Raw genomic sequence first — 27986 nt, 5'->3', positions numbered from 1 at the left:
TATAATCTAGACTAGAATGCGATTAAAATATATTTTTTCATTATCACTGCGAAATGCCTCGTGCATATTTATATATATATATATATATATATATATATATATATATATATATTAAATATAAATAAATGTAGATGATACAAGAATATTATGTTATATTATGTAAATTCGTCCGATTGATTATATAAAGTAAACATGGGTTGTATAAGTCACACGTTATTTCGAGTTTGTTATTCGGTAATCTATTTTAATTAAATATCAGTTTGATAACTCATTTATTTATATTATTAATTGTAAATGCAAAAAATATATATTGTTTAGTTGGTCCCTAGTTATTTATTTGTTTCGGATATCTATTTATTGTTTCGATATATTTACTTTTAAAATCGCTGTATTAAATAATTTCGTTATTTATCGATACTATAATGATTTGTATATTATTTTAACGTGATTGAGAGATTATATTTTCCTATTTTAATCGGTATATAAATATTGACTATTGTAAATGTATCAGATTCTATCGAAAGCACTTGTTTTTATTGATGATTGCAATAGTACTTATTATTTGTATGATTCATTTGAAAATATACTGACTGACATTATTTGAAATCTTAGCTTTGAGTTTCTGCAGTTGAACAAATAGATTGGATCAGTATTTAATTATAAAAACTTATTTTTAAATATTGAATTTTACCGCTTTGAAGAAGATTGAAAAATCTAATTTTTGTATTGACTGGTTTTTTTTTTTCTTAAAATGTAACGAACCCTGGGATCGAACACTAGATCCGGGTACTTTTGACACAGTATACGGTTCATCATATTTTTTGTATATCTATTTAACAAATTACATCCTATTTTTCTAAACTAATTTAAGTCACCATTTTATAATTTAAAAGTAAAGTATACAGTACAGCCTGGTTATAAGTAGCTGTTAGGAGCAATAGGGAACAAAAGTTTTTGGAAATGGCTTTCCCCTACTGCTATATTTTACTCCGCGATCACTGGGTTTTCTGTATATGCATGTGTCGTGTTTGTGTTTGAACCCGCAATCCTGTTATAAGTTAGTTGACGTATCTCATTTATCTACGTACATTCTCGAGTGGGCCAAACCCCGCGGTGATCTGTCTCAAAAGATTATGGCGCCCGAAAAAACTCGTAGATAAGATATCACCAAGTGATGGATGAGAGCAAGTGTGTATAATGGCATGTCTGAAATCTTAGTGATTATAAGTGGAAGAAACCCTTTTTAGGGTATTGAGAAGAAGTTGCATCTCACAACTAATCTGCAACTAAACCTGAAGACCAATACAGGGAATTGGTACCACGGGGGGTCCATTCCAAGTCCCACTTCGACCAGAATGAGATGGGCCCAAGTGAGGTTGGACTCGTGGTGGCTGGAGGTGAGGCATCCACATGCATTGCATGTCTAACGGGTTACCTAATGTGAGCTTATGCTCACATTTCGCTTTTATAATATTATGGTAGAGGTATAGGGTTTAACGCAGCGCGTGTATGCCCAAAAGGGTGAGGAAACGGCTTCCGGTCGGCGGAGGTGGACTTAGGTCCCGTTACATTAATTATTATCTACGTACATACTTTATTAACTTATAAAAGGACCGCAGATTTAATCTTCTTCGCGAAGTAACATATAGCCGATAAACTTATAACCAGATTGTACTGTAATGAAACCAAAAATTTAAAACTTATCGTTATACCGCGAATGCTATATTGCTTACTTATTCTTCTATTTTGGATGCAAAAATGTTTCACCATACCTGCGCGGAAAGTTCAAATTCCTGTCTTTTTGACGAGAAAAAAGATGTACTATTTTTTAATGGAAAAATTGATTATATAAATACGCCAACTTTTTGTGAAAAAATGACAGAAATTTTGAATTCTCGTTGCAGATGTGGTGAAAAATAGTATAAGGTAAAAGACCTAGTACCCGATCAAGGAACTAGTACTCGATCGCTCCCTGAATTTGTATATTTGATAAAATTTAGTATATATAGATATACAAATACATGAGTAATCGGTTACTAGTTCCCTGATCGGGTACTGGGTCTCTTACGTTCCACACCACTGAATAAGTTAAGACGTCCTAATTCGCGTGTTTGCCTTCGGCTGGAGTAGGCAGTCGAAAGGAGCCGATTTCAGGCCAATTTTATTTTGCCGGTAGAAAATGTTTGATTTTTACCCGCTAAATAAGTTTTTCACCATAGCTGCACCGAAAGTTTAAATTCCTGCCCTGTTCAAAGGGAAGGAAGTCGTTCTTTTTTTCATGTACAGGTCTGATAAAAAATCGTATTCACACCACGGAGGAAGGTAGGACATCCCAATCTGCGTGTTTGCCACCCTTTCCTTCAGCTCGGGTAGGCAATTATACCCAAGGGTTAGAATGTCCTACTTTCCTCCCTTGGTGTGTAATATACTAATTTGGCCCGAGTAAAAAAAAATTCGTTCCAAAAAGATTCCAAAAAAGTTCGACCATATAAAATTCGAAATCAACTATATTTTCTACTATTAAAATTCTAAAAGTTCGGAAAAAGTTAAACTTGAAGTTCTAATCTGTCTCAAACTTATAAGTTCTACATGTCGAACTTTTTTTAAATCTTTTTGGAACAAATTTATTTTTACGCGGGGTGAACATCAGAATATTTATACGATGCCATTATAACCAACCATTCTGACATTATAATTCATGCGCTCTTGGTCTTACTTATCTTATTATGAATGGCTTTAAACACATGGCAATATCAGAACCCGACTGGTTACTGTTCTGCACCCGACTCAGTACGGTGCAGAACAGTAACCAGTCGGGTTCTAATCTTTGAGTGCATTGAAATTCTAACTTTCAATGCAGATTAAAGTAAGTCGACCAATAAATGGATTGTTCAGCTGTCTCTCGGTTTTTTAGAGAAATAATATAATAAAATATTGGTGAATATTTCAGTTATGTTATATTTACATAAAAATTCATAAGGAACTCGAAAAAATTATAAAAGTAGTATAAAAAATTGTAGTATATAATAAAAACGGAAAAACTGAGGAAAAACTAATATCTCCAGTAAATAGACGCAACATTCCTATAAACGCTCTGTTTAACCATTCCGATAAATTCTTATAAAATTTTCTTATCAGAATTGATCAGAAATTCAGTACTTTTTATAAGAATTCATAAAATATTCTTAGCGAAATTTAATAAAACATTTTTCGCCTAATTATTGAGGGTCATCCATTTATTGATCAAGTTACCCTATGAAAAATTCAACTAAGCAAAAATAATATTTGAGAAAAAAACCAATACTACAGAATTTGGTACGTGACCATCGCGGAAAAATTATCCAATAAGAAAAAAAAGTACACATAAAAAAAGTTATCTTGACTCAAGAAAATATTTTGGAAGACAAACGTTTTCAGGAACCAAGTCAAAATTTTTTGAGTCAAGAGAACTTGTCTTGGTCAAAGGAGATTTCTACTTTATTTGAGGTTCTAAAAAAAATTGTCTTGAATCAAGAATATTTACTTTCAGTCAAGAATTTTTTTTTTGTAAAATATGGCACGTAATAAACCACGATTTTATACTTCGTGTAGATAAGAGTCAGATCCCGCCTTCGGCTCGGCCCATTGACCCTTCGTCCGCTTTGCTATAAGGGCAGAGCCGCAATTTTTATTAAAAGATTATAAATTTCATAGTCTTTTGAAACTTTATGAGTTTTTCTACTATACTTTTCAGTATCGGATAAATGAAAGCTCGGACGTTTAATTTTCTGCCGCAGTGTTGCCAATTACCATCAGCTTAATTTATAACTTAATCAATTAATTCATCTCTTTTTTTCAATATTTGTATTTAATACAAAAATTACAATTATCTAGTCGTATAAGCTTGTGGTTCAAATTTAAAAAAAATCATAGTTACGATACTTGGCAACACCACAATACTAACCTTTAAACGGTAAGCCCAAAAATTTGCACGCTACAGGTAATGCCAAAATTATATCTTCATAAAAAAACATGATTTAATGATATTATACACTTTAGTTATTTTTAAATTTGATTAGCGGTCTGTCAGACCGGGGTTACCGTTTAAAGGTTAAATACATGGCGGTGGAACGAAGGCTGGCGGGACCGCGTGACGTACGGAGGGTTAACGTCATCTTCGTCTAAAATCGTCTTAATTTATTGCTTGCCACACAACAAACTATCATCCTCACAAAAATCTCTTAAATCTTCCAAAGCTTTTAATACTTGTAATTAATAATTAAAAGTCAATATTTCATTAAAATATTCTACTGTAATTACGTTTTCATACTTGAATAAAAAAATTGATACGATATCAATTTAATGATTTTTAAATTATAAATTTATGCGACCTCATAAAAGAAAACATAATCCAATCAATATATTTATTGTAAAAAAAAAAAATACGATTAAAATAAACTTTTTCCGCTGTCATTGAATCCAAGAAGAGCATTCAACAAACCTCTATTCCAATCATCTGATTCAACATTAAATGTTGAAAATAATTCATTTACTATATATTTAAATGAAAATATATACCAATTAAAAAAAAAATTTACATAGAATTCGTCTCATATTATGTTGATAAAAAATTCATATAAATACTAACGGCTAATATATAAAATTACTATTAAAAAAACAATATCCGTGTATTAAAAAAAAAAAAAAAATGAGTGTAATTAAAAATTAATGAGGATAAATTAGTTATGGTTAAGCTAATAATGGTAAAGGTGCATCTTCTTCATATATAATTGCGCACACATTACTCTTCATTTCTTTTCGTATAAAATTGTGCTGTAAATTAACAAAAAATAAACATTACGGTTATTATTATTGTGATATTAGTCACGTTGAAGTCAACGTGATAAGTACATTAACTATTTTATGAAGCCTTATGTAAAGTGTTACTCATGTATATAAGCACACGGCTATTAGACAATAATAATAGTAAAAAAATTAAATACTCTGCTGTATTGTAAGACTTCATGATATTAAATTTATTTATTTATTTATTTAATTGCTTCTTAATAATGTAATTTTTAATAGCAGCGTAAAAAACATCACAAATAAAAATTATAAATCAATAATATAATACACGGAGATAAATTTATGGTAACAATTACAATATATTATGGGAATGGTTCCCATAATGCATGGTAACCGGTTTTTTTGAAATGTTGATTATAGGAACGGCATCTATATATATTATAGTTATCATTACTATAATATATGGTAAACATTACCATAATATTATAGTAACGTTTACCATAGTATAATGGGAACGATTACCATAATATTATGGTAATCATTACCATAATTCTTTCACACGGAGAAAAAAATATTGCGCTCATCACTCAACGGTATCGTGATATTCACTCTCCTCGGTTGGTTATACTTTGTATACGGAAAGTCTTCCCTATCCAAAAATTCCCATAGAATCCACTCAACTGTGACAAAAACCGCATAGAAACCAATACAGTCTATAGGATTCTATGCGGTTTTTATCGCAGTTGAGTGGATTCTATGGGAATTTTTGGATAGGGTTGGTCTATCGGATCGTGATTATCGCGATCCAGGCGGATCCCGAAATCATAAGATGGTTTTGCTATAGTAACGATCCGTTTTGTTATAATAACTATCTTTTAAATCATTCTGTCAACGATACGCCAGAAATCTAAATAATTTATATAGGTAAATAGTCTTAAAAAATTTGAGGTTAAAATGGATTAATTTTCAACTTTAACTTCATTACAATTTTATTTTTAGTTGGAATTAATAATCACATGTTAATAATCCTAATTGGGGCAATACAAAATTATTATTTAATATCAAGAAATGTAAAGTAATAGAATATACGTAATTAATTGATGTAAATTTTACAGTCTTTTTTTTCAAAGATAAATTAAAAAATTAATCGATAAAAAAAAGAAATTCTTGCATTAAATATATAATTCGTATTTTTTCATCGTCGTTGTGTGCGCTATAAATAATTAATAATGTTATAAATAAACAATGTATATCAACTTCGCATTTGTTCCTTGCAAGAGATGCGTTATAAAGTTTAATAACTTGGTTATGAGTGGTGGCGCTTGAGAAGTAGATCGCGATAATCACGATCCGTTTTGGTACGATATGGATACGTTAACTGACGATCACTATACATTTAAGTATATTCACAATCCGTAGGATCATTATAATAAGTATCTAGTGTTTCATTCATATCGATATATATATCGTAAAAATCAAGTAACAATTTAGTACTAATCACGACACAACTGTCGCTCTCCGTTGATGAGCGATAAGCGCAATATTTTTTTTCCGTGCACATGAGATATGGGAACTGTTACCATAACGATGGGAATTGTTCCCATACTTATGGGAACTTTTCCCAGAAAGTATGGGCCTATATCCCATAATTCCAAGTAATCATTACCATAACGGTACGGGATGATATTTCATAAACGTACTACGAACGGTTACCATAAATTTCTCTTCGTGTAGTTTTTAATTAAAGTATTTATAATAATTTTGAAATAAATATAAAATTGTTTATTTACCATTCGTGTTTCACCTGAGACAAAACGTAAGATGTACAATTAGTGCTCTGGTTAAAAGAATCGTAGTCACGTGACGAGTTGCCGCTATCCAAAATTAGTTTAGTGCTAAAACTCTCGAGTTCTTGGTCAAGATAAAGCTGATCTATCTGATCACTTACGAGATGTGGTTGTTTATATGTCTTTAGTTTTTCGAGATCGTCTTTAAGAACTTCACTTAAATCTTTCGGAGACATTTGATAATTATAAATTATTTCAGGTGTCATTTGTACACTGTGATACCACGGCAAGCCTTTCTTTTGCAGTGAAGATGTAGTTGCTTCCATATTATGCTGTGCCGTTTCATTTTTTAAACTACTTATCATCCCAAAACGTCTGTTTGTCGACTCGCCCCCACCATTGTTCAATGCATTTATCTAATTAAAAATTAAAATTATATTTTTTTATTTATTTTTTACAACAATAGTAATAACTCTACAGCAAAAAGTTTTTCGTTATTTTTTCTGAAAAAACCATACTCTCTAAAAATGAATTAGTGAAATTCACTGCGAATCAGTGGATAGTCACTATTCCTCCAGCTATAAATATACCACTAATTCAACCAGTGGTATACTTATAAATATTTTCCAGTACACGTTCACTAATTCGCAGTGAATTTCACTAATTCATTGTTAGAAAGTACGATAATTATTCTACATAAGGTAAGAGACCCACTAACAGACCACGGTTGAATTCCATTATCGCGGAACTTTCCCTCAATTTTGACCCCTACTACGAGCTATGCTGTCTACCACCCGATGCTAAAAATTTATTTGTGTCTGTGTATATTTATATATGCATCGTACATGTGATTCAAGAGCGCATGCGTATAGTTTACTTTTTAAGAAAGAAAGAGCATCCGTTAACTCGAAAATTCCAAGAAATTTCCGCTTCTCCGTAGACTAACTGTCCGAGTTAATGGAGTTCGACTGTACCCGATCAAGGAACATTAGTTCCTCAAAATATAGATATACAAATACTCATATTTACTAAATTTTACTAAATATAGATATAAAAATGACCCTGATTGGGTGCTAGGTCTTTTACTTTAGTAAAAAAGTATTTATTGGCCTAACGAATTTCTTGCATTATGAATTAAAAATAAAAATTTTTTGAGACGAAAAAAGTAAGAGCCCTAAGAGAAGTCTTTTTCTGTGCAGATTTTATCAAGCCGGATAAGCCGGAAAAGAAAAAAAAAAAAAAAAATTATTTAACTTATTGAATCTTCAATTTAGAATTAAGAAAGGTAAGAGCATTCGATGATTTCGAGTTGGGTTCGAACCCAAGCTCTCAAAGACCGATACCTTTACGGTGCATAAGAGTACCCTACCCGGTACCTTATGATCTGGATGAACCCTAAATCACCACCTTCCATCTTACGGCATCACATTTCGATAATTAAATGCAATATTTTCGATTCTTTTCAAAATCTCCCTTAACTAGGCCTTATTACCCGCCGGTACCTTACTTGCAATTAATAATTACAAATGTATTACATGTACAAGTGAATTTAAAATTTCGGAACAAAGCGTATTAAATATTTTTATTTAATTTTTTTTGGAGTATTCAATAGAGACAAATTGGATTGAATCGGAAAATAATGTGAAGAATCAAATATTCATTAGCGATATAGTTCTATTCATATATTTTTAATTTTTTTATAATTGCATTTGTATTTAAATAATTTTGAGAAGTAATTTTTTGAAAGGTTGTCAATTTCTAGAGCTAAATTCATGTTTACTGTGTTATCAATTAGTAAATGCATCAATTATCTATATAATAAAAAAAGAAAAAAAAAAACATAATGATTTAAATATAAGTAATTATTACCTTTGAAATACGTGCAGTGTAATCATTCTCACTGCAATTAGAACTACTGTTAGTGCTGGTCGTCAAATAACTTCCATAAAAACTGGAATCACTTGAATCTTCAATACTCGATTCATTTTGTCCATTTCTATCATATATACTGACACAAGACGAGTAGTGATAACTAGGTGAATATAATTTTTTCGACGACTCTGTGGTTGCCATAATACTACCGAGTTCAGCTTTGACACTAGTATCTTGGCCTATCGGCCATTTTAGTTCCGTTGAATGTTTCCCCGATAATGAAGTAACAGGTTTTTGCAAATTATTTAATTGACTTGGACCCTGAGCCATCATAGAAGGATAAGTAAATTGAGTTGGTGCTGAGCCAGCACCACTAATTATTGTTGGATACATTATTCCGCCATACGATGTTGGGTACGATACATATGGACTCTGCTGATACTGATACTGATACTGATACTGGCCGAATGATACACTCGAATATTGTGGCAGAGCTGATTGTGATTCCATGTTTTTATTGTCAATTTGTATATGTGCAACAGGTGCATAGTAAATTGGTATTTGATTTAAACCAGAAGGATGTAATGTATTTTGATAAGTTGAAGGCAGTTGCGACCACGTGTTGTTATTTGTTCGCACTTCATTTAATACAAATTTATCTATTTTTGTTTTCACACACAATGTTGCATTATTATTTTTAGTGCTACTTCTATATCTTTTATTCTTCATTGGTATCTAAAAAATTTAAAACGAATATATAAATATACACTGTAAAAAATTTTAAGTTCGCGGTGTGGTGTTAATTATTTGGTGTTAAAATTTTCAACACTGCCAGTGCGAAAGTTACACGACGCACGGTGTCAAATTTTGGTCTGTGTGAGTCAGAACGTAGAGTCCTCGGAGACCATTTTCACACCAAAAATTTTTCAGTGTATTTTTAACTTCCCGCTATGAAAATTTAAAATTTTTGAATAGAAACAAGTTATTGGTTTTGATCCGATTTTCGATAATCGAGTTTTTATCAGATCTTGACGTTTTGAGGTCCTAGGAAGTTATTCTGACTATTTTCAGATGGACGTTTGTCCGTCCGAACGTCTACGTGTGTGTTATGTGTAAACTAATTTTTTGCATTATACGATATCTTTGGAACGAATCAACTAATTAAGACATTCTCTTCATGTAGACTTGAAGTCGGCCAAGTTATTTGAAAAGTCAAAATTAAAAAAATTTTTTTTTTAGTTTATTATTGCATAACTTGTGAACCGCTCGATCGGTTCAACTCAAAATTTAATCAAAACTAAGTCTCAAAATGTCAAAGCATTTTTTGAGCTTGAAAAGCTCAAAAGTTTGCTAATAATAACGTTTCCGAGCTCTCTGAGCTCAAAAACAGCGGGAAGTTTTGGATTTGGCTCACAGAGTCAACCGTTTTTCAGATTTTTTTTCTACTGCCACAAATATATTTAATTTACAATTTTAATATTTTAAATATTAACCAACAAACCTTAAAAAGTTCTTCTTTACAAACATGCCCAGATTTGCGTTTCCTATCACGTCTACTCCAAGAATTTGTAAGCTCTGATTCTTCAGATTCAATGTGTAGTCTTTGAGTATTTATATCCATTCTACTGGTTTTTCCACTTGACAATCGCTCTCTGTGTTTTTTTACCAAGAGTTTTTCCGTATTTTTATTGGTCCCATTATATCTAGGTACCTATCAATTTTAAAATTTTATTTTATTTAATATTATCACATTTTAATCAATTAGCAAATTTTTTCAACACATAGTACGACAAGGAATGAAACACAATGATTTCAAAAGAGGGTGAAGTTAACTACTTGAGCCGAAGGTGAGAGCTACCATCATGCCAAGTCTGAAATCGTATTTTATTCCGTGACCCACACTATGGGCATGTTCAGAAATTCAATTTGGAAGAGAAAGATGCAAATTCTGCGTTCACAAATATTATCTGGTTAAACCAGAGGAATAGATAAATGCAGTATCAGGTATTCTCTCGTTCTTCTGGTTTTAAGTAAACCACGTGGCTTTCCGCTTCATAAATATTTGGATAAATATTTATAAATCTCCATAGTGTTTTTCTAAACATACCCAATTATTTAAACTCGTAGTTTAATTGTATGTGAAATGAAAACTATTTTTTGTATTAAAAAAGTACCCGAGTCGAAATCTAAGGCATACTTTGAACCTGAATGAGTATTGAAAAATTACATTAGACTTTTGACTACATGGAGATAAATCGTGAAACGAACGTAACAAGACTTAACAGAAGAAAGGACTCGCAAGGAATACTACAAAAAGATAAAATTGTAAAATTTTCGGACTACTGAAAAATTGATGTAAGTGATCCAGTAATCTCTCGAGTGTGATGATAATAAAAGTTATGAACATCTTGATGAAACCGATGAATTAAAAAATCAGTTGTCAGTTAGATCTAGTCTGTGGGATCAGTTGTCTATGGGATCAATTGTCATGTGATCACTTGTCGGGGATCAGTTGTCATGGAACTCTAGGAGTGAAATAGGACCTAAAAGCAGCCTGAGACCAACAGAGAGTCGATTTAAAAAATTCAGAGTTCGTTCGTTTCACGAAATATGTCTTTGTAGGTTTAATTCAAGCCTTTGTAAGTCGAGTAGGTCCATTTCAAACTTTCACAATGATTATGTTATAAAAAGCCTATTGTAGCTTTCCAATGCTCCTTTAGGTTTAAAGTATGCCTTATAGGTTTTAACTTGGGTAATAATAAAATGTAAATAATTATTTACCTTAACATGTTCATCTTCGAGAATTAGACAGCCATTGCGTTTTCCATTTCGACTTTTATCTTGAATTTTTTTATCTTTTGTTTTTTCTAATTTTGCCTCTTCAGTAACATTATTATTATTGTTGTTATTATTATTAATAATAATAATAATATTATCATCATTTTTAATATTATTTTTATGAGAATTTCCAGTCTTAATATTTGACTGACGTTTTTTATGTTTTTGAACCATAAGTTGTTCCATATCTTGATTATGCTTTTTAAGTAATATTTCAGTAAGAGGAATTGCCTGAAAATTATCTGTCGAAGTTGAATTACTATTATTATTAAATCTATCTTTGCCACTGCATAAATTATTAGAGCCGTTGCTGAAATATTCTCCACTTCCACTGCCACCGCTACCATTTTTTCTTGGACTTGAATTTGAAGCTATAAATGTAAATAAGTAATAAAATAATTGTTGAGATATTTTTATTATTCGTTAACTTTTTATCTAAGATAAGTCGCTAAGTGTCGATTATCAAATTATGCCGCCTCCTTACTAGAATAAATAGTTTATTAAATTGTATTATTACTTTGAGAATTGGAGTGAAATATTTTTTCCTCGATGACGGACCCAATATTAACTATCGGTTTGCTGTTGAAAAATCTTTCGATTTTATCATTATAATTTAATTGATGGTAAGTCAGCGGTGTTTCACTTGATGATTTAGTGCCACTGCATTTCTGAGGAGATGAAATCTCGCCCGCCATCACACCTTCACGTTTCTATAAAAATTTACGACCGATCGATCAGAAACAATGTATTCAAATACTCCAATAATTATTCATTCAAATTATTTAAATTTTATTTTTTTTTATTATCAATCCAAAATAATTAGGGCACTATTTTTACCTTCTATTTTTACTAATAATGTTAGTAAAGCGACCGCGTACTTTTTGACGGTAAAAAAAATCGATTTTTTCTTTATATTTTTGTGGAAAATTTCATCTCCAACAAAATATATATTCAATATTTTTTAAGGTAAAAAGAAATGATTTCTAACAGTACACTAATTTAAGTACTTGTGATTTTTTAAATTATGATAAAAAATAATAATTAACAATGATCAGAAATTTTTCACATTTTTTTAAATATAAAGAAAGTATCAAAATGGTCCATCTCAAAAAAACCATAGAATTTTATAAATTTTGGAAAATTTTCTTTTTATCATGAGCAAAAATTTTAATTATTAACGAATCGGAGGAAAAAATTCACGTTGTTCAGAGGCATTTCTTTCTCCCACGATATCTCGCGAACGAATGAAACGATTTTAATGGTTGAGGCGGAAATCGACGTGTTTTATTGAGTTCTAGAGCTGATTAGATTTCGGAGCCGATCGTTCAAGTCGTTTCTGAGAAATCAATAAAAAACAAAAAACAAAATTTTTTTTTTTCGTAATTCGCCAATATTTTCGAGTCTACTTGATCAAATGATCTCAAATTTTCAGGAAAGTTGATGGCCAACAAGCTCTTTCGATTGCCGCCTTAACCATCCAAATCGATTCATTAGTTAAAAAGTTACAAAGAGTTTACACACACACACTCGGACATCAATCTGAAAATAGTCAGAATAGCTTCCTAGGACCTCAAAATGTCGACATCTGATGGAATTTCGATTTTTGCTAGTCGGGTAACAATAACTTCCCGAATTTTTCGAAAACATCCGATTTTCTCAGCGGGAAGTTAAAAATAACTCTGAACTAAATGTCCATTTTTAATTAATTTAACGTCCTCAAAAAGTAGCGGTCTTTGTTTATTGAGCATGCGTATTAGTAATAAATGAATAAGTGTAAAACATATGATAACGTTACCGTAGTTCAGCCCCACTGTTAAAAATTTAACCAGTGTCGATAAAATATAACTAATCCTTTGAAGCATATTAAAAAATTTGTTGATTCTCCTTTTTAAGTAATAGCATATTACACACCTAAGGAGTAAAGTAGGACATTCCAACCCGGGTGTCAAACACGCCGATTGGGACATCCTGCCTACCTCCGTGGTGTGTAAAATTTTAATAATTTGTTCTCTCATAAAAGATAAGAGTGACTTTCTTCCCTTTGAACGGGGCAAGAATTTAAAATTTCTGTCCAGGGATGTTGAAAAATGAATGATTGTTTTAATAATAATTAATAACAATAGTATGCTACAAAGAATTTACATAAAATCTAAGAAAATAATATCCAATATCGGTATTGTTACTCACCACGAAAAAAAATTTGATGTTAACTGTATAAATAATTGAGCTTACGTGATTATAATAATAACAAATGAATAATTAGAAAAAGCTTACAACGTCTAAATACATAAATAATATAATATGATATGATATAACATGAAAATAAAATGAAATAATAGTCACCGAAAATCTCTTTTCATCCGTATCCATTACAGATGTCCTAGATGTAGGCAATGAATTCTTATCGTTATCACAAGTCTTGTTTTCGACAAATGATGCGATATCTTTGAATTTTATAGCCGAGCCACCATCGAAAGTACAGCTTTGGATTCTCTGCTCATAAGATGAAGAAAAACAGAGAGACGGATTCGTATAAAGACACCAATAGGTACAAACAATGATTGTACCTTTTCGGTTCTTATTTTTATTATTATTATTATTGTTATACAAACCCATACAGAGTCACCGTTAATGGAAAAAATCCCGTAGGTTGACTGATGTTTGACTGCCGTCAATCGGCCAAGCATTGGCAATTAGTAATGGCCCAAACCTGGTTAATTACCAGCAGCCGTTTAATTTTTTATCAAGATTGCGTAGTCAATTTAAAGTGAGTTTTTATTAAAATTTTTGAATGTAAATGTTTTGGCATTACTGGTTTCGAATACCACCTCAACCATCAAAATCGGTTCATTCGTTCAAGAGAAACCGTTGTCGAAAGAATTAAAAAAAATTTTTTTTTTAGTATTTTTGAAATTTCTCAAAACAACTTGATAAATCAATTCTAAAACCTGATCAGCTTTAGAACTCAATAAAACGTGCCGATTGCCACCTCAACTATCTCAATCGGTCAATTCGTTTGAGAGATATCGTTGGAGAAAAAATCGTAAAAAACGTTTTTTTTTCGAAAAGAACGGCATATAAAGGAATTTTTGAGCTCAAAAATGTATGCGCAACAATTTTTTCGAGCTCAAGGAGCTCGAAAACAGCGGGAAGTTTTAAGACTGGTCCGCAGGACCCAAATTTTTTTTATTAAATTAATTTGCTTGCTTGGCCGATTTCTGGCTGCCAATAATCGGCTGATAGTCAAGCGCCATTAATGGGCCGAGGTTATCATTCCGGCTATAAGCCGTTTATCGGGAAATAAAAATTGCCATTGCTGAGCTATTAATCGACATTCTTGGCCCAGTAATGGCCCGATATAGGGCCGATTTCCAAACTTTGTATGGGAAATACAACGTGAGAATGCTATCTGAATTTTGTTCTTGTTAAGAATTATAATTATATATATATTATTATTATTATTACTAGTATAGTAAATAAAAATAGCACTACCCACTCGTACTTGCCTGTTTAATAGTACAACAATAAGTCGTAATATTTATTAAAATTTTTTTTCATTTTATAATATAAATGTGCACGTGAATAAATTAACAAAAAAGGGATATTACCTCAGCAAGGAGGGCACAGATCTCGCCCTCAATGATCCTTGATTTAATCAAAACTTCTTCACTCAAATTATCATTCATTATATTAGTCATTGATAATTGTTGCTGAGTTTGATGAAATATGTTTACATCAACCGGACCACGAAGAACACGGTGTTGACCTATAACAAATTCAATTTTTTTCTCCCACGGATTGACAAACGCCGACCACTCGGTCTCCAATAAAATATATTCTCCATTGTGAATATAAAATCTGTATGGTTTCGATTTGAAAGCCGCTCCAGAAAGTCTAATAATCTGTTAAATTTAAAAATCAAAAATTGTTATTCTAACTTGTATCAATATTTTACGTAATGACCAATTTTTTTTTTTATTCTGTTTAGATCATTTAATAATATTTTTTTTTTAAGCTTCGGTCTACAACAAATGCTCACAGTCTTGTAGATCTCTTTGATAGAAGGCATATCCTCTGGATGATAGTAATCGAAGACTGAGCGTTCCATCATATCTTGAGGTAAGTAACCGAAATACTGGACCACCTCGTTGTCGAGATGAGTAAAACGGCAGTTTGCATTGTGACGAGTTGTAAATGAGGTTATTTTATTTTCTGCTGCTACAAAAAATTCTATTTTATTAAGACATGTTTATATAAATAATCATAAGTGTATTAAAAATAAATGAATCGATCTATAACACATTTTAAAACTCCATCATTAAAAAGCCTTAACATTCTTTATAAACCTAGATTTGAAATTTTTTAAGCAAAATTGATTTGAATCGACAATTTTTTGAGTTCATAATAAGTTCAAAATTAATTCCAATTACTCATTTTTTAAACTATTTTTGAACAAGTCAATAAAAGAAAAAAAAACTGATCTTCCTAAAATGAAGTTCTAATAAAAGTCAAAAAATGTTCATAAATATTTTTATTTTTTTTGCCTTATATCTGTATAATTCTGGTAAGAGTCGTAAATATGAATAATTCCTTTTTTTTTTAATGTTAATGTTCGAACCCTACAAATTGTCAAATCAACTTATTTTTGCTCAAAAAATAAAAAAGACATACGCGCAGGAAAAGCCTACACCAGTTGAAAATAGTTCACTTTATAATTTTTTCAAAGATCCAAAAATGTTCACCTTAAAGTTCAGAATTGTCTCAATTTTAGAAGTTCACTGTCATGAACGTGTTAGAAATATTTTTGAAACGATTTTTTTTACACGAGTTCCATCAAATAAAAACGCCGAATACTAATTTTATGGTAAAAAATTAAATTACGAAAATTAGTGAAGATTTATGAACCACGATTTTTAAAAAAATGAATTGAAGTTGTTAAAAATTTTAAATCATGTAATGAAATAATGAAATTATTTTTATCGATATTTAAATATTAATATTAATCGTTGGTGATTATTATTATTTAATATGAATACCTTCATAAGCAGAAAGTATTGGCTCAGATCTTATTATTAAAGCCATTGTAGATGAATGTGCATTTTCCATAGATTCAAGAAAATTTTTGAAGCACAAACTCATATGAAATGGTAAATAGGCTGATGTTTTTATTGATGTATTTTCATTATCTGTTACTATTTGAATTTGATGTAATGATTTTTGGTTAGCATCTGAATCATCATTTTTCTGGATATTGTGCGGATTACATTGTAAATTGCAAAAGAAATTTGTTCGTTGTTCGTTGATATCTAAATAATTAATGATTAAAAATTAAATGTTAATTATCACACATAATTTATAATTTTTTCTTCTACATACACTGATTCAAAAAATTAAAGGAACAGAAAAATATTAGAAATTTCTTAGTGATTTTTGAAAAGCCGTAACTGTGAAAAATTATCGTATCGGGATCTTAAAAAAATAATTTAACAGCTTTAAATTTTTAGTTTCAAGAATTTTTTTAGCTTTACGGTTATTGCGCAATCCTGAGAAATATTGCAGAGACCAGTTAGCAAATTCATTTAGCTGTAATTTTTTTTTTTGTTTTTTTTCTAGCCGTACACGACAATTTGTCGTGGAAATATCGGCCTTAAAATGAAAAAGGATCCTTATAGCTTTGATCATTGATATCTTAGCTACCAATGATTGCACCGTACATTAGAGGGCAGCTTTGAAAACTAATAAATTCTCTACAAGATTCTTTCATAAATTTTTTGCACTAGTGTATATGATATATAAAAGTTATTATTTATTATTAAACACGTACTTTCTTGACGATTGTTTAATAATAGAAAAATTCCATCGGAAAGTTTATCCATAAATAATTTTCTGTTATTTGGATGAATAAAGTCAATGAATGAACAACCGAGCCAACTGTTTTTTGGGTAACCAAGTGCCGTTTGTAGAGAACTTGACGAATAGAGTATGAGTCCGTCATTCAACGAAACCACCGTATAAAACCCATCCTTTTTAAAAAATTAAAAAAAATTAATATTAGTTTTACGTAATCACTATTTTTTTTTACTGTTAAAAAATGATCAATTTCATTCCGACCCTATGAAATTCGGTCACTTTTTTTTATAAAACAGAAGAAATTGAATAAATAAGAATTTTTAGTAAAATGAATATTATTTATTGTCTATTAAATGTATTTTTTCTTCATTATATATGCATGTATACTGTATCATACACTGGCAAATAATGGGACTGGTTTATTATAATAGATACTAACATTTAATTTTGGGCTGATACTGTCCGGAGAATTGATTTGAGAAACAATTTCTCTCTTGGGTATGATGAAGTTTGAATCGCCATTGTGTTCGCCAGGTTCCTTAGCATCCACCAACTCTACATTACCTACTTCTTCTTGTATTCAACCAACAAAAATATAAGTTATGTTTCGTTTCGTAAGGACTTGTTAGGCCCACTGGATGTTAGAGTGAAAAATTCCATCCGATTTTTTTCGTCGTTATACATATATATATTTATATATATATATTTCGACTTAGTAGCTGCCAAAACTATGTTTGTTAAATGATATTTCTAACGTGACTGCATTTTTTTTTTTTTTTTGGTGATTTCTCATTTGAAAAAAATTATATATCCGGCAGGATGGGACATATAAGAAATGTATAAAATATGATCAATATCATATTGTTGAACGAAATAGTTCTTAAATCGGTGACGTTGACACACTAACAGGGATATTTTATAGAGTATTAGCTACATTATACGCCAGACAATAAGCCCGGTTTAGTAAGACCAAAGCGGTTGATATAAAGCAATATTGACGATGAACAAATTTAATAATAACCATCCTGGTTAAGAAATTCGATTGGATCAGATTAAAATCCTGTTGGATTCCGATTGAGTTAAATCGGAACACGGGTCAAAAAAATAACTTCATTTTGGTGTAATTTTAAAATTGAATACAAAGCAAGTCAAGTTTAAGTTCTTTTTTGAATAAATCAAAAACACATTTCAAGATATGAAAACTTTTTTGGCTTTGAGTAAGTTGTCTTAGTAACGATTTACGTCAACTAAGTACAGTTTGACTTGGGTTTTACTTAGTTGACTTAAATTCAAGTCATTGAAATCAAATCCAAATCAACGTGACTTTAATTTGACTTAGTTGACTCAAATTTTTAAGTTAAAAAAGTCATATGGAAGTTAAAAAAATTAAGTGTAGCCAAAATCAAGTTAACTAACTCAAATATGTCAAAAAAATTATAGCAGTTAAAATAAATTTATTTTTTTGTTCTGGGAATGAATCAGTTTCAATCGGAAAATAATATTGATAGTAAAATATTATTTTATGATTGAAACTGATTAAAAACTTTGAATCGGATTCAATGGATTTAAATCGGAAAATATTCATTTCCGATGAATTTCGATACGATTCCATATGATACTAAAATATACATGATAGACAATAGAAATCATGTCTTAAAAAATGATTTCTTAACTATTAAGAAATCATTTCTTAAATAGTAAGAAATATTTGTTAAATACAAAGAAATTATGTCTTAAATACTAAGGAACATTTTTAAATGCTAAGAAATCCTTCTATCAATGTGCTGACAGTTTAAGCTGTAAGCTATTGAAATCTTGTCCCTTAAATGAGTATTTTTTTTTTTTTTAAATAAACTGTCGGAATTTTAAAAAATTATTCAAAAAGTAGCATTAGCTTTGAAAAATAATTTTTTTGAATTCACAGGCTGTAGTATCTTTAAAATTTATCGATATTTTAAAATTTTAATTATTTTTTTTAATAATTAAAAAATTCATATGATCATAGCATGAAATCTTTCAAATTTAACAATTTTTTTTTTTTAAATATACTAACAGGGATGCAGTAACGTTACAATAAATTGTAACTTGACTAACAGTTTAGAGATTTGAATAATAAACACTGATAATTATTGTAATAATAGGGTGAGTGAGCCAATAAGTGAAAGCTTAACCAATGAATGAACGGTCATATTTATCAAAATTTTCATACAAAAAGATGCAATAAAATTAGAACTAAAGTTCTAAAAGTTGTCAATCAAACAGCAATCAAGTATCTTCTCTATGTAATTGTGATTAAAATCTAAATAATGTAAGAAAAAATTAGATAGTGTTCATTTACTAGTTGTGTTCATTCACTGGTCCGATCACCCAACAATAAATTTATACTTTTTAGTAAATATTGAATAAGAATATAAAATAAATAAAGACGTGTTACTCTCTATTACAACAGTGCCTTATGACATTTCGTATTTTTGATCTTAAAAAAAAAAAAAGTGACATACCTGATTTTTCAAACTTTTGATCTAATATATTTGAGACTACTGTAGAAGGACCAGTCTTGGTCTGTTGGCCTACACTTTTTAGGGCTGATTTTGTACCACTGCCAAGAGGCGTTGTTGTCTTTGATTTCTTCTTCTGGTGTTCTTTATCTTTTGTCTCGCTGATTGGCTGAGTAAGCGCCTCATTGCTACGTTAATTTATGGATAGTAAGATTATTGAAAAATATATTTTGTATTAATGGTGTATAACGATTGGAATTATTTTTAAATATTATGATTATGCAGTTGTCCCGAGTCAAAAAACAAATTCTAGTTTAGTCCTTAAAAGCCTCAATTCCCTTGATATTTTATTTGCCGCCCAGAAAGTAACTCTACTTTAGTACTCAAAATCCTTAATGAGAACTATGAGGTCTACATAATATTAAGGCATACTTTTTTCTTGTTTACACTATCGACAGATAGTTAAAAATTCAAAGATACCCAATTTGACGGTGAAAAAAGTAATATTAAATATACTTTTAAGTATGATCCGAATTGCCTTAATTAGACTGAAATTACTCAAGCTTGCTGTATGCATGATAAATTACACCGTAAATATTTATCGTGATTGAAACAAACAATTTTCTTTAGCATCATAATGCCACTTTGTCACTAATCCTCTTAGAAATATTTTTTTAAATGTTTTCTTTATATTTTTTGTATATTATTTTGAAAGTACTCTGTATAAAATCTAATTGAATGTATATATATTAGACTGTGCCAAATAAAACCGATATTTTTATTTTTCCGGTCCCATACGAAAGTTACGTTGAATGTTATAAAAAAAAAAAAAAAAAATGGGTGCCAAGTTGGGCCCTCCGACTCAATTACAAAATACGCGTTCGCTTAAATAAGATTTCCTATTTAAAATACATGGGAAGATGATGTTTTAAATTTTATAGCTCGTTAACGGATCAATGAATTGAAATGATCATAATATATTTTTGCAGAAAATTAATGCTCTACAAAAAAAGTATCTTATAATTTTTTGATAAATCTAACTGTTCAAAGGTTATTTGAGCTTCCCATGTTATTTGAATAGGAAATCTTATTTAAACGAGCGCGCGTTTTATCATTGAGTTGGAGTCAACTTGCTACCAAATTTTTTTTTTATGTTATATTCAACGTAATTTTCGTATGAGACCGAAAAAAAATAACGATTTTATTTGCCACAGTCTAATATATATATATATATATAATTTTTCTATACAAAATATAAAAATGTTTAGTAACTAAAAAAAATTAATAATAAAAAAATATAAAAATTATTATTCATGTTATTAAAAGTAACTAGTTTTAACGATTATAGTGAAGATTACATGACTCGATAGCGTACGAATTCTTACGTGACACACGTTGTTGGATGTTGTGTATGAACAGTCACGCGGCCAAACACGTGCTCGGATTAACATCATCAGTGCTAAATAACGTACATATATGACTTATGTTTGTTATTGACCGTCACTATTTTTCAAATATAGTGACCTTGTATTTTACCAAAAAAAAATGTTAAAATTTTTATTAAACACAATCTCTTATAATTTTTACTCTCTAAAGATGAATTAGTGAAATTCACTGCGAATCAGTGGATAGCCACTATTCCTCTAACTATAAGTATACCACTAATTTGCAGTGAATTTAACAAATTCATTTTTAGAGACACACGAAAAAATATATGCCGGCAAAATAGCATACGGAACAATACGACAACATTGAAGATAGAAGCCGCACATATACTATTTTGCCGGGATATATATTTTTTCGTGCGGGGAGTATAATTATTTTATTATTCACAATTTATGTTAATATATACTTTTGTTTTATCAACAAACAAAATAATCTCAATAAATATATCAATAATACAACCAACTGAGTTTACCTAACAATTATAATATTAATCAATTATTATATTTGAATAAGTTTATATATATATATATATATATATATATATATATATATATATATATATATATATCGATTGATACTATAATTTGTAACTAATTAATATAAGCTCGATATATATTTTATTCATATCGCTGATGATTTCGAGACGTCATACATAAAAATATCATCTATATCATCGTTAAAATGTATCTCTTATATTATAACTTTTTTAATTAATGAGATGAGATGTAAAAATTATTGTCATACTGTTAAAAATTATCGGAGTGGTTGCAAATTAAATCCGTAGCGGATGATTTTTTATTTATTCACAGTAAAAAATATTGTGTTAAAATCAACCCAATCTGTATGTTAGAAACGGTCCACACAAAATTTGTGTTAAAATTTCAACACACAATTCGAGTAATATGAGAAGTTACTTCAACACTTTTTAAATGTTAATGGTGACACAAAAAAAATGTTAACTTTTACATTATATTTTTGTACCATAAATTATTTTTAAGTTATCAAAAGTGTCAACAATTATTATTTAACATTATATTATTTTGTGATAGTAAACATGATCCTAAAGTTAGCAGACAATTAACAATTTTTGAATTTTTTTATCAACAAATCAATTACGAACAAAAAATAAAAAAAGTGCGCACGTAGAAAAGTAAATAAGTCACAGATGCAATTTAAAAAATTTTTTTTTTTTTTTAAACTATACGAATCATGAACTTTGTCAACTTTATTTTTTTTATGTCTAATTGAAAATAAATAAAATCAATGTCACAAAAATAATAACTAACCAAGCAAAACTGATGCTTAATGGCGCTTCCCGCGTGAATAGAAAAAAGACATTTTTTTAACATAATTCAACTGTCGCTTCAACACTTTTTTTGTGTTGATTTTAAAGTAACACTTAATAAATGTTGATAATATCGATGGTTGTACTAGATAACACTGTTAAAGTGTTGAATAGTAGATCGATTAAAATTTTTAAAGTAACGCAGAGAATTGTGTTGATTTGAGACAAAATAATCAACACAAAAAATTTAACACGGACTGTTTTTAACACAGATACACAATATTTTTTACTGTGTTTAATTCCCACGGGGTGGAATTCATTTTCGAAAGGGAGTTTATTTTAACATCAAAACTTCGGATCGGAATGAATGCGGATTGAAATAAAATTTACATCACTCCGCTAGAAAATTCCTTATTAATTCCGTATGCGTCTTTTTCTACTTCGGAACTCCGAGTGACGGAATGAATTCGTATTTAAATAAAATCCATAGTCACTGGGAATTAACTTCCGATTTTTACAGCGCATGTAAGTCGATCGGGACCGACAATTGCGTTTTTTTACATTTAAATTGTTTTATTTTATTTATACTGTCGGGTTAAAGCCACGACTTACCTGATACCAGAATTGAAAGGATGATCACCACAATAACCACTGCTTCCTGAACGATTGCTGTTTTTATTAGAGGGTGAACTTCCACTTCTAAAAAAATATTTTAAAAATTAATTCATTTTAAATATTAACACAAGTTATTTTTATTATCATTTGAATTAACAACGCAATGATGAATTTAAATTTGAATTTATTTTATCAATATTTGCGATACTTAAATTTTAAAAGTTATAAAAAAGTAAATAATAAATAAATTTATAAACAATATCACAAGTTGACTTTTAATGTCGGTGATTGGTAGTAAAAAACGGTCTAGTATTATTGGGGTACTTCTCAAATTTTGTAATAAGGAAATGTATTTTTTTTTTATTTTAGTTTTTATTAATTTTATATATTTCTCAAATTTCGAAAAAATACGAAGTACTCGTATAAAAAAAAACATTTAAAAATTTTATAAAAAATAAAGAAAAATTTTTTATCGATAATTTTTTATTTATTGTTAAATTATTATAAATTTTAAAGTGGCGTAAAATACCCAGGGTAAAATAAGACAGCTAACGAATATAAAAAAAAAATTACTTTCATTATTCTTCAACACAAAAACTAATTGCTTCTTAAGGAACCCAATCACATCCTGCTCTCCCGTATTTATAGAAAAATATTATTTCTGATAAAATTATTAAGAAAGCTAAAAATAATTTACTTGTTCTAATAATAGTATCAACAAGGCGATTGGTTCTATTGTAAGTTGCACAATTAATTTTATAATAAAACGACTATAATTGGGACAATAAGTTATATTTGTATGCGATATACTAATAATAACACAATCAACTTGTTATATATGTGCATCTAGTGATAGCCAGGGTAAGTTATATTTTCTTTGTAGGGAAGCAGATTTCGAGACACTTAAGAATTTTATTAATTTATATAACGTTCTACCCTCTACTTTCATTATATTCGATCTAGAAATAAATTGCCTGTCATGACCTATGGCAAGTTACTTTGAGGGGTCTTAGCTCAAGAAAAAAGTTCATTTATTAGATTTCAGAAATACGATAAACGAAAAGATCATTCGTGTAGTTTTAGATTTTATAATTCAACTTTTTGAGTTTTCGCTGTACTGTTAAAAAAAATTTTGTTGAAAAATAGGAAATTATTGTAATCAAAATGATTTTTAAAAAATTTCTTAAGAAAAATTGACATTGTGGAGTGTTTTTTGTTGAATTATTCGATGACTCAATTTCAATAGAACTGCTGGTAACTAATGGCCCAATAGAACACAGATCTAACTGTAAATTTTAGGATTAATCGGAAAAGCAATTTTTGAATTATTGAAAAAATTAAATTCATTCTGTCTTTTTTATAAACCAGGTATCGCAATAGTTTAAGAGAAAAACTAATAGTCTTATAACGAGGTCCTACTGTAATTACAAGTCACAAAAGGGCCGGCAAAATGGAAACACTAAAAAAAATTTTTTGTCACATTTTAAAAAAAATTTAACAAGTACGGCAATAATCCATACGTGGAGAAAAAAATATAGTAATAATTACAATATTGTAGTAAAATTTACTAACAGATATGAATAAATACAATCTGGATTCTAATTATTACAAAACATTTAGTAAAATTTACTGGTTGGCAATTGTTACATAAAAAGATATTAAAAATTATCATGCGTAATGTATTTTTAGCTAACACGATTAAATTTTTTTACTATCTGTATAGTAAATTCTACTATGTATAAATAAAATTAAAAGTTGGTAGGAATAGCATATACAAATATGTATTACAAGTTCAGAAACTTTTGTTCAAATCACGGTTAAAACAAGTGATTTTTTAAAAATAAAAATCTACACCAACACCACTACAGGTGACATAAACAACAATAATAATCAAAATGATAGCAATAATAATCAAAAGTTGAAAAACTATTAAAAATTTAATTTTGTTTATTTCCATTCTAATATAGTAATATTTACTAAACGGGATAGTAGAATTTACTAAACGGGATAGCAAAATTTACTAAATATATAGTCAAGTTTACTAATGCGGTTTATATTTAATTCCATATTTAAATAATAAAAATTACTAAATATAACTAAAAATTAATATGCAATATAGTAAATTTTCCATAACCAGTATATAAGAAAATACTAAACAGTATAGTAAGTTCTCCAACATCAGTGATTAAGAAATTACTATACGACTTGTAAAATATACTTATCTGTTTATGAATTTTTCATATAAATCATAAGTGTTTCAAGATTATTATCTAAATTTAGTAATTATTACTACATTTTTTTCTCCGTGTATACATCTAAAGATATAAATTTCACTGGCGATGCAATCTGAGAATAAAACAACAAAAATAAATGAATTTCAAAAAAAATTATCAACAATTTGATTAACAAAGGCCGGGATTTCAAATTACTTGAAAGCAATAAATTGCATATTTAAAATTTTAAGAGATCGCCTTGTCGCTAATAAACAAAAAAATCAATAGAAAATTAAAACTTGTAACATTCAAAATATTAATGCCAATTTTAAAAGTGAACCGTCGATATCCGCTTCCCTGATTATTTACTTACTAGTCTATATCTATATCTCTTTAAACAATATGAGTTTTTAAATACAATCATATGAAGACAACAACTTAATGAAAAAAAAATTTTTCAAAAACACCTGACTTTAGTGTACAAAGAAAACTTAAATTCCTTGTTTCGATATGTACACGGATAAATTATTCTTGTTTGAAATGCTATGGTGTCAGTAATACCGGACTATCTTTGCCATATAACGGAAATTAAAATAAATATGTACAAAAATTTATAACAATCATAGTAAAATTTACGATAACTATATCACAAATTACTGTGGCCATTGTAATGTTTTAAAAATGTTCATTTAAATTTATGTTAGGTCGCGAAGATAGTCAGTGTTACTATGACACCATAGCAATTCAAACAAGAGTAATTTATCGGCGTATGTAATAATCTAATTAGAAAGAAAAAAAAGTCAGTATACTGTAAAAAATTTTTGGTGTGTAAGTGGTCCTGAGGAATTTACACGGTATCGCGGTGATGATACGACCATTTTTCTCTTGAATGCAGCTTCTCAAAAATCACCGAAAAATTTCAAAATTATTTTTTACTTCAATTTTTTCCAATAGTGTATTTAAATTTGAATTCGTGAATTTAAATTTATGGTAATTTACTTTTTTTTTATGCCTTTTTGGCATTAGGAACGCGATATATATGTATAAACCTTTACCATAGATATTTAAAGGACCATTATAAGGTATTATGGTTCGAAGTTGATAAATTAATGATTCTATTAACATAAGTATTAACATTAACACCGTTGGTGTTGTGATCATTCTAATTCACACGGTAAAAAATTTAACACTATGCGCGTTTAACTTTCACACCGGCAGTTGAAAATTTTCACACGACACCGCGGACTTAAACTTTTTTACAGTGTAGTGTAAAGAAAATATTGTAACTCATTGATTTCTAAAAAGGAAATAATCATTAATAAAAAATAAATAAACAATCATGGTATTATTTTCTTAAAACTAAGCAATAATATAAAATAGGGTAGAAGTACCATTTAATCACAGCTCCAATTTTTGACATTTAACACTTTATTTTAATTAATGAAAAAGTACAAAATAAAATTTCTATTTTATTAGTGGGATAAAAGTATCTTTGTCTTTTACAAAATAATTTATTTTAATTTTTCAAGTGTCCAAAACTGGCCAAAAACGGTACCTCTACCCTGTAAATTACAATTAAAAAAAAAAAACAATAAATAATAATAATAAAACTCACTTTTGCTGGGATTGGCTGTGTTCACAAGTATTTGTATACCCCGAATCCGAAACTTTAGCATTATCGTTCGACATTTTAATCACTTTTAATTACTAATTACTTATTTTTAAATTATTTTTTTTAATGCCCACATAACATTTATACACTAATCAATTAAATCACATGCACTGTCTATCACTTGTTAATTACTATTACTTATATTATATAAACTTATACTATAATAAAATTTGTAAAATAATTTTATTTATACTACAATAAATTATTATAACATTTCATATTTATAATAATGTTACAATAAATTTATCGTTGGAGATCTGCACCTTACGAAGTTTGTACTCACAATGAATCCTACTAACCGTTACAAGCTCTATTTATTGTGCTGCCTTATTATATTGCACGTGGTGAATGATACCCCCTCCTATTATCTGTACAAATAGAGTCCCGTGGTGAACAGATACTTAATGTATATATAACTGATCAATGTGATAAGATGGAACGTGCTCTAATTTATATCTATATTTATAGGTATTAATAAATATTAAGCTATTTTAATATTAATATAATTGAAATAAACTTATGTCTTTAAATTTACTTATAGCCTTCTTTGTTTGTGATTTTATACAACCTATTGAATTATTAATATATGTTATAATTATTGCATTACAAAAGAAGTTATAAATTTACGTTATTAATGTTTATGTAATTATTATATCCAAAATTTATTATTAATAATTTATTTTAAATGCAAATGAATAATTTATTTTCTCAGTAAGTAATTTTTTTAGTAGATTTAAAAAATATGTACCGGTATTTGTAACATAATTTTGAAGGACAATTCACAAAATACGTGACGCAAAAAATTATGGTTTTTAATTCCCCTCAAGTTTTTTTTTTACTGTAAGTTACATTACGAATTTAAAAAATTTTTTTTAGTTTTGAAATCGTCTAACGATGAATCAAAAAAATTTTTAAGTTTTTAAAACAAAAACTATTTAAATAAATTTTCATACGACCTTGGAATTTCTGAAAGTTAGAAAATTTTCAGAAATTTTCCTTTCCATATTTTTATAATGGTCGATTTTTTTTACTTTTTTAAATTACGAATCAAAATAAAAAATCGGTCTATCGGTTGACCCGGCGGGTCAGCCCTAAAACTTCCCGCTATTGTCGAGCTCCTTGAGC

General features: G+C 28.9%; 1 protein-coding gene across 5 annotated transcripts; it reads right to left on the bottom strand.

Moving 5' to 3' along the window:
• Positions 1-69: 69 nt before the first annotated feature.
• Positions 70-27145, bottom strand: LOC130678715 (period circadian protein). 5 transcript variants are annotated; one of them, XM_057486139.1, is made up of 15 exons: positions 26805-27145; positions 22974-23060; positions 19634-19818; positions 17572-17705; positions 17107-17305; positions 16319-16588; positions 15322-15500; positions 14891-15184; positions 13626-13775; positions 11800-11992; positions 11226-11653; positions 9946-10155; positions 8442-9179; positions 6576-6988; positions 70-4812 (listed from the first exon to the last, which is right to left on the bottom strand). In XM_057486139.1, the coding sequence occupies exons 1-15, from the start codon at positions 26876-26878 to the stop codon at positions 4788-4790; spliced, it is 3579 nt and encodes a 1192-aa protein (XP_057342122.1). In that variant the 5' UTR covers positions 26879-27145; the 3' UTR covers positions 70-4787. The 5 variants fall into 5 exon arrangements, with proteins under 5 accessions (XP_057342122.1, XP_057342124.1, XP_057342123.1 ...); XM_057486141.1 differs by having other exon boundaries at positions 15322-15497; XM_057486140.1 differs by having other exon boundaries at positions 17572-17702.
• Positions 27146-27986: the final 841 nt, after the last annotated feature.

The sequence above is a fragment of the Microplitis mediator genome, chromosome 2 (genome assembly GCF_029852145.1).
Source record: "Microplitis mediator isolate UGA2020A chromosome 2, iyMicMedi2.1, whole genome shotgun sequence".
NCBI lineage: Eukaryota > Metazoa > Arthropoda > Insecta > Hymenoptera > Braconidae > Microplitis > Microplitis mediator.
The sequence above is the reverse complement of the archived record's forward strand: the minus strand, read 5'-3'. Positions and strand labels throughout refer to the sequence as shown.

What these genes read in the sequence shown, in the direction of transcription:
- LOC130678715 (XM_057486139.1), bottom strand. Translation starts at nt 26,878, where the DNA reads ATGTCGAACGATAATGCTAAAGTTTCGGATTCGGGGTATACAAATACT. An exon ending in TCGAAGATGAACATGTTAAG is followed by an intron (nt 10,156 to 11,225) that starts GTAAATAATTAT and finishes TAAAATTGATAG; the next exon opens with GTACCTAGATATAATGGGAC. An exon ending in ACACTGCACGTATTTCAAAG is followed by an intron (nt 6,989 to 8,441) that starts GTAATAATTACT and finishes ATTTTTAATTAG; the next exon opens with ATAAATGCATTGAACAATGG.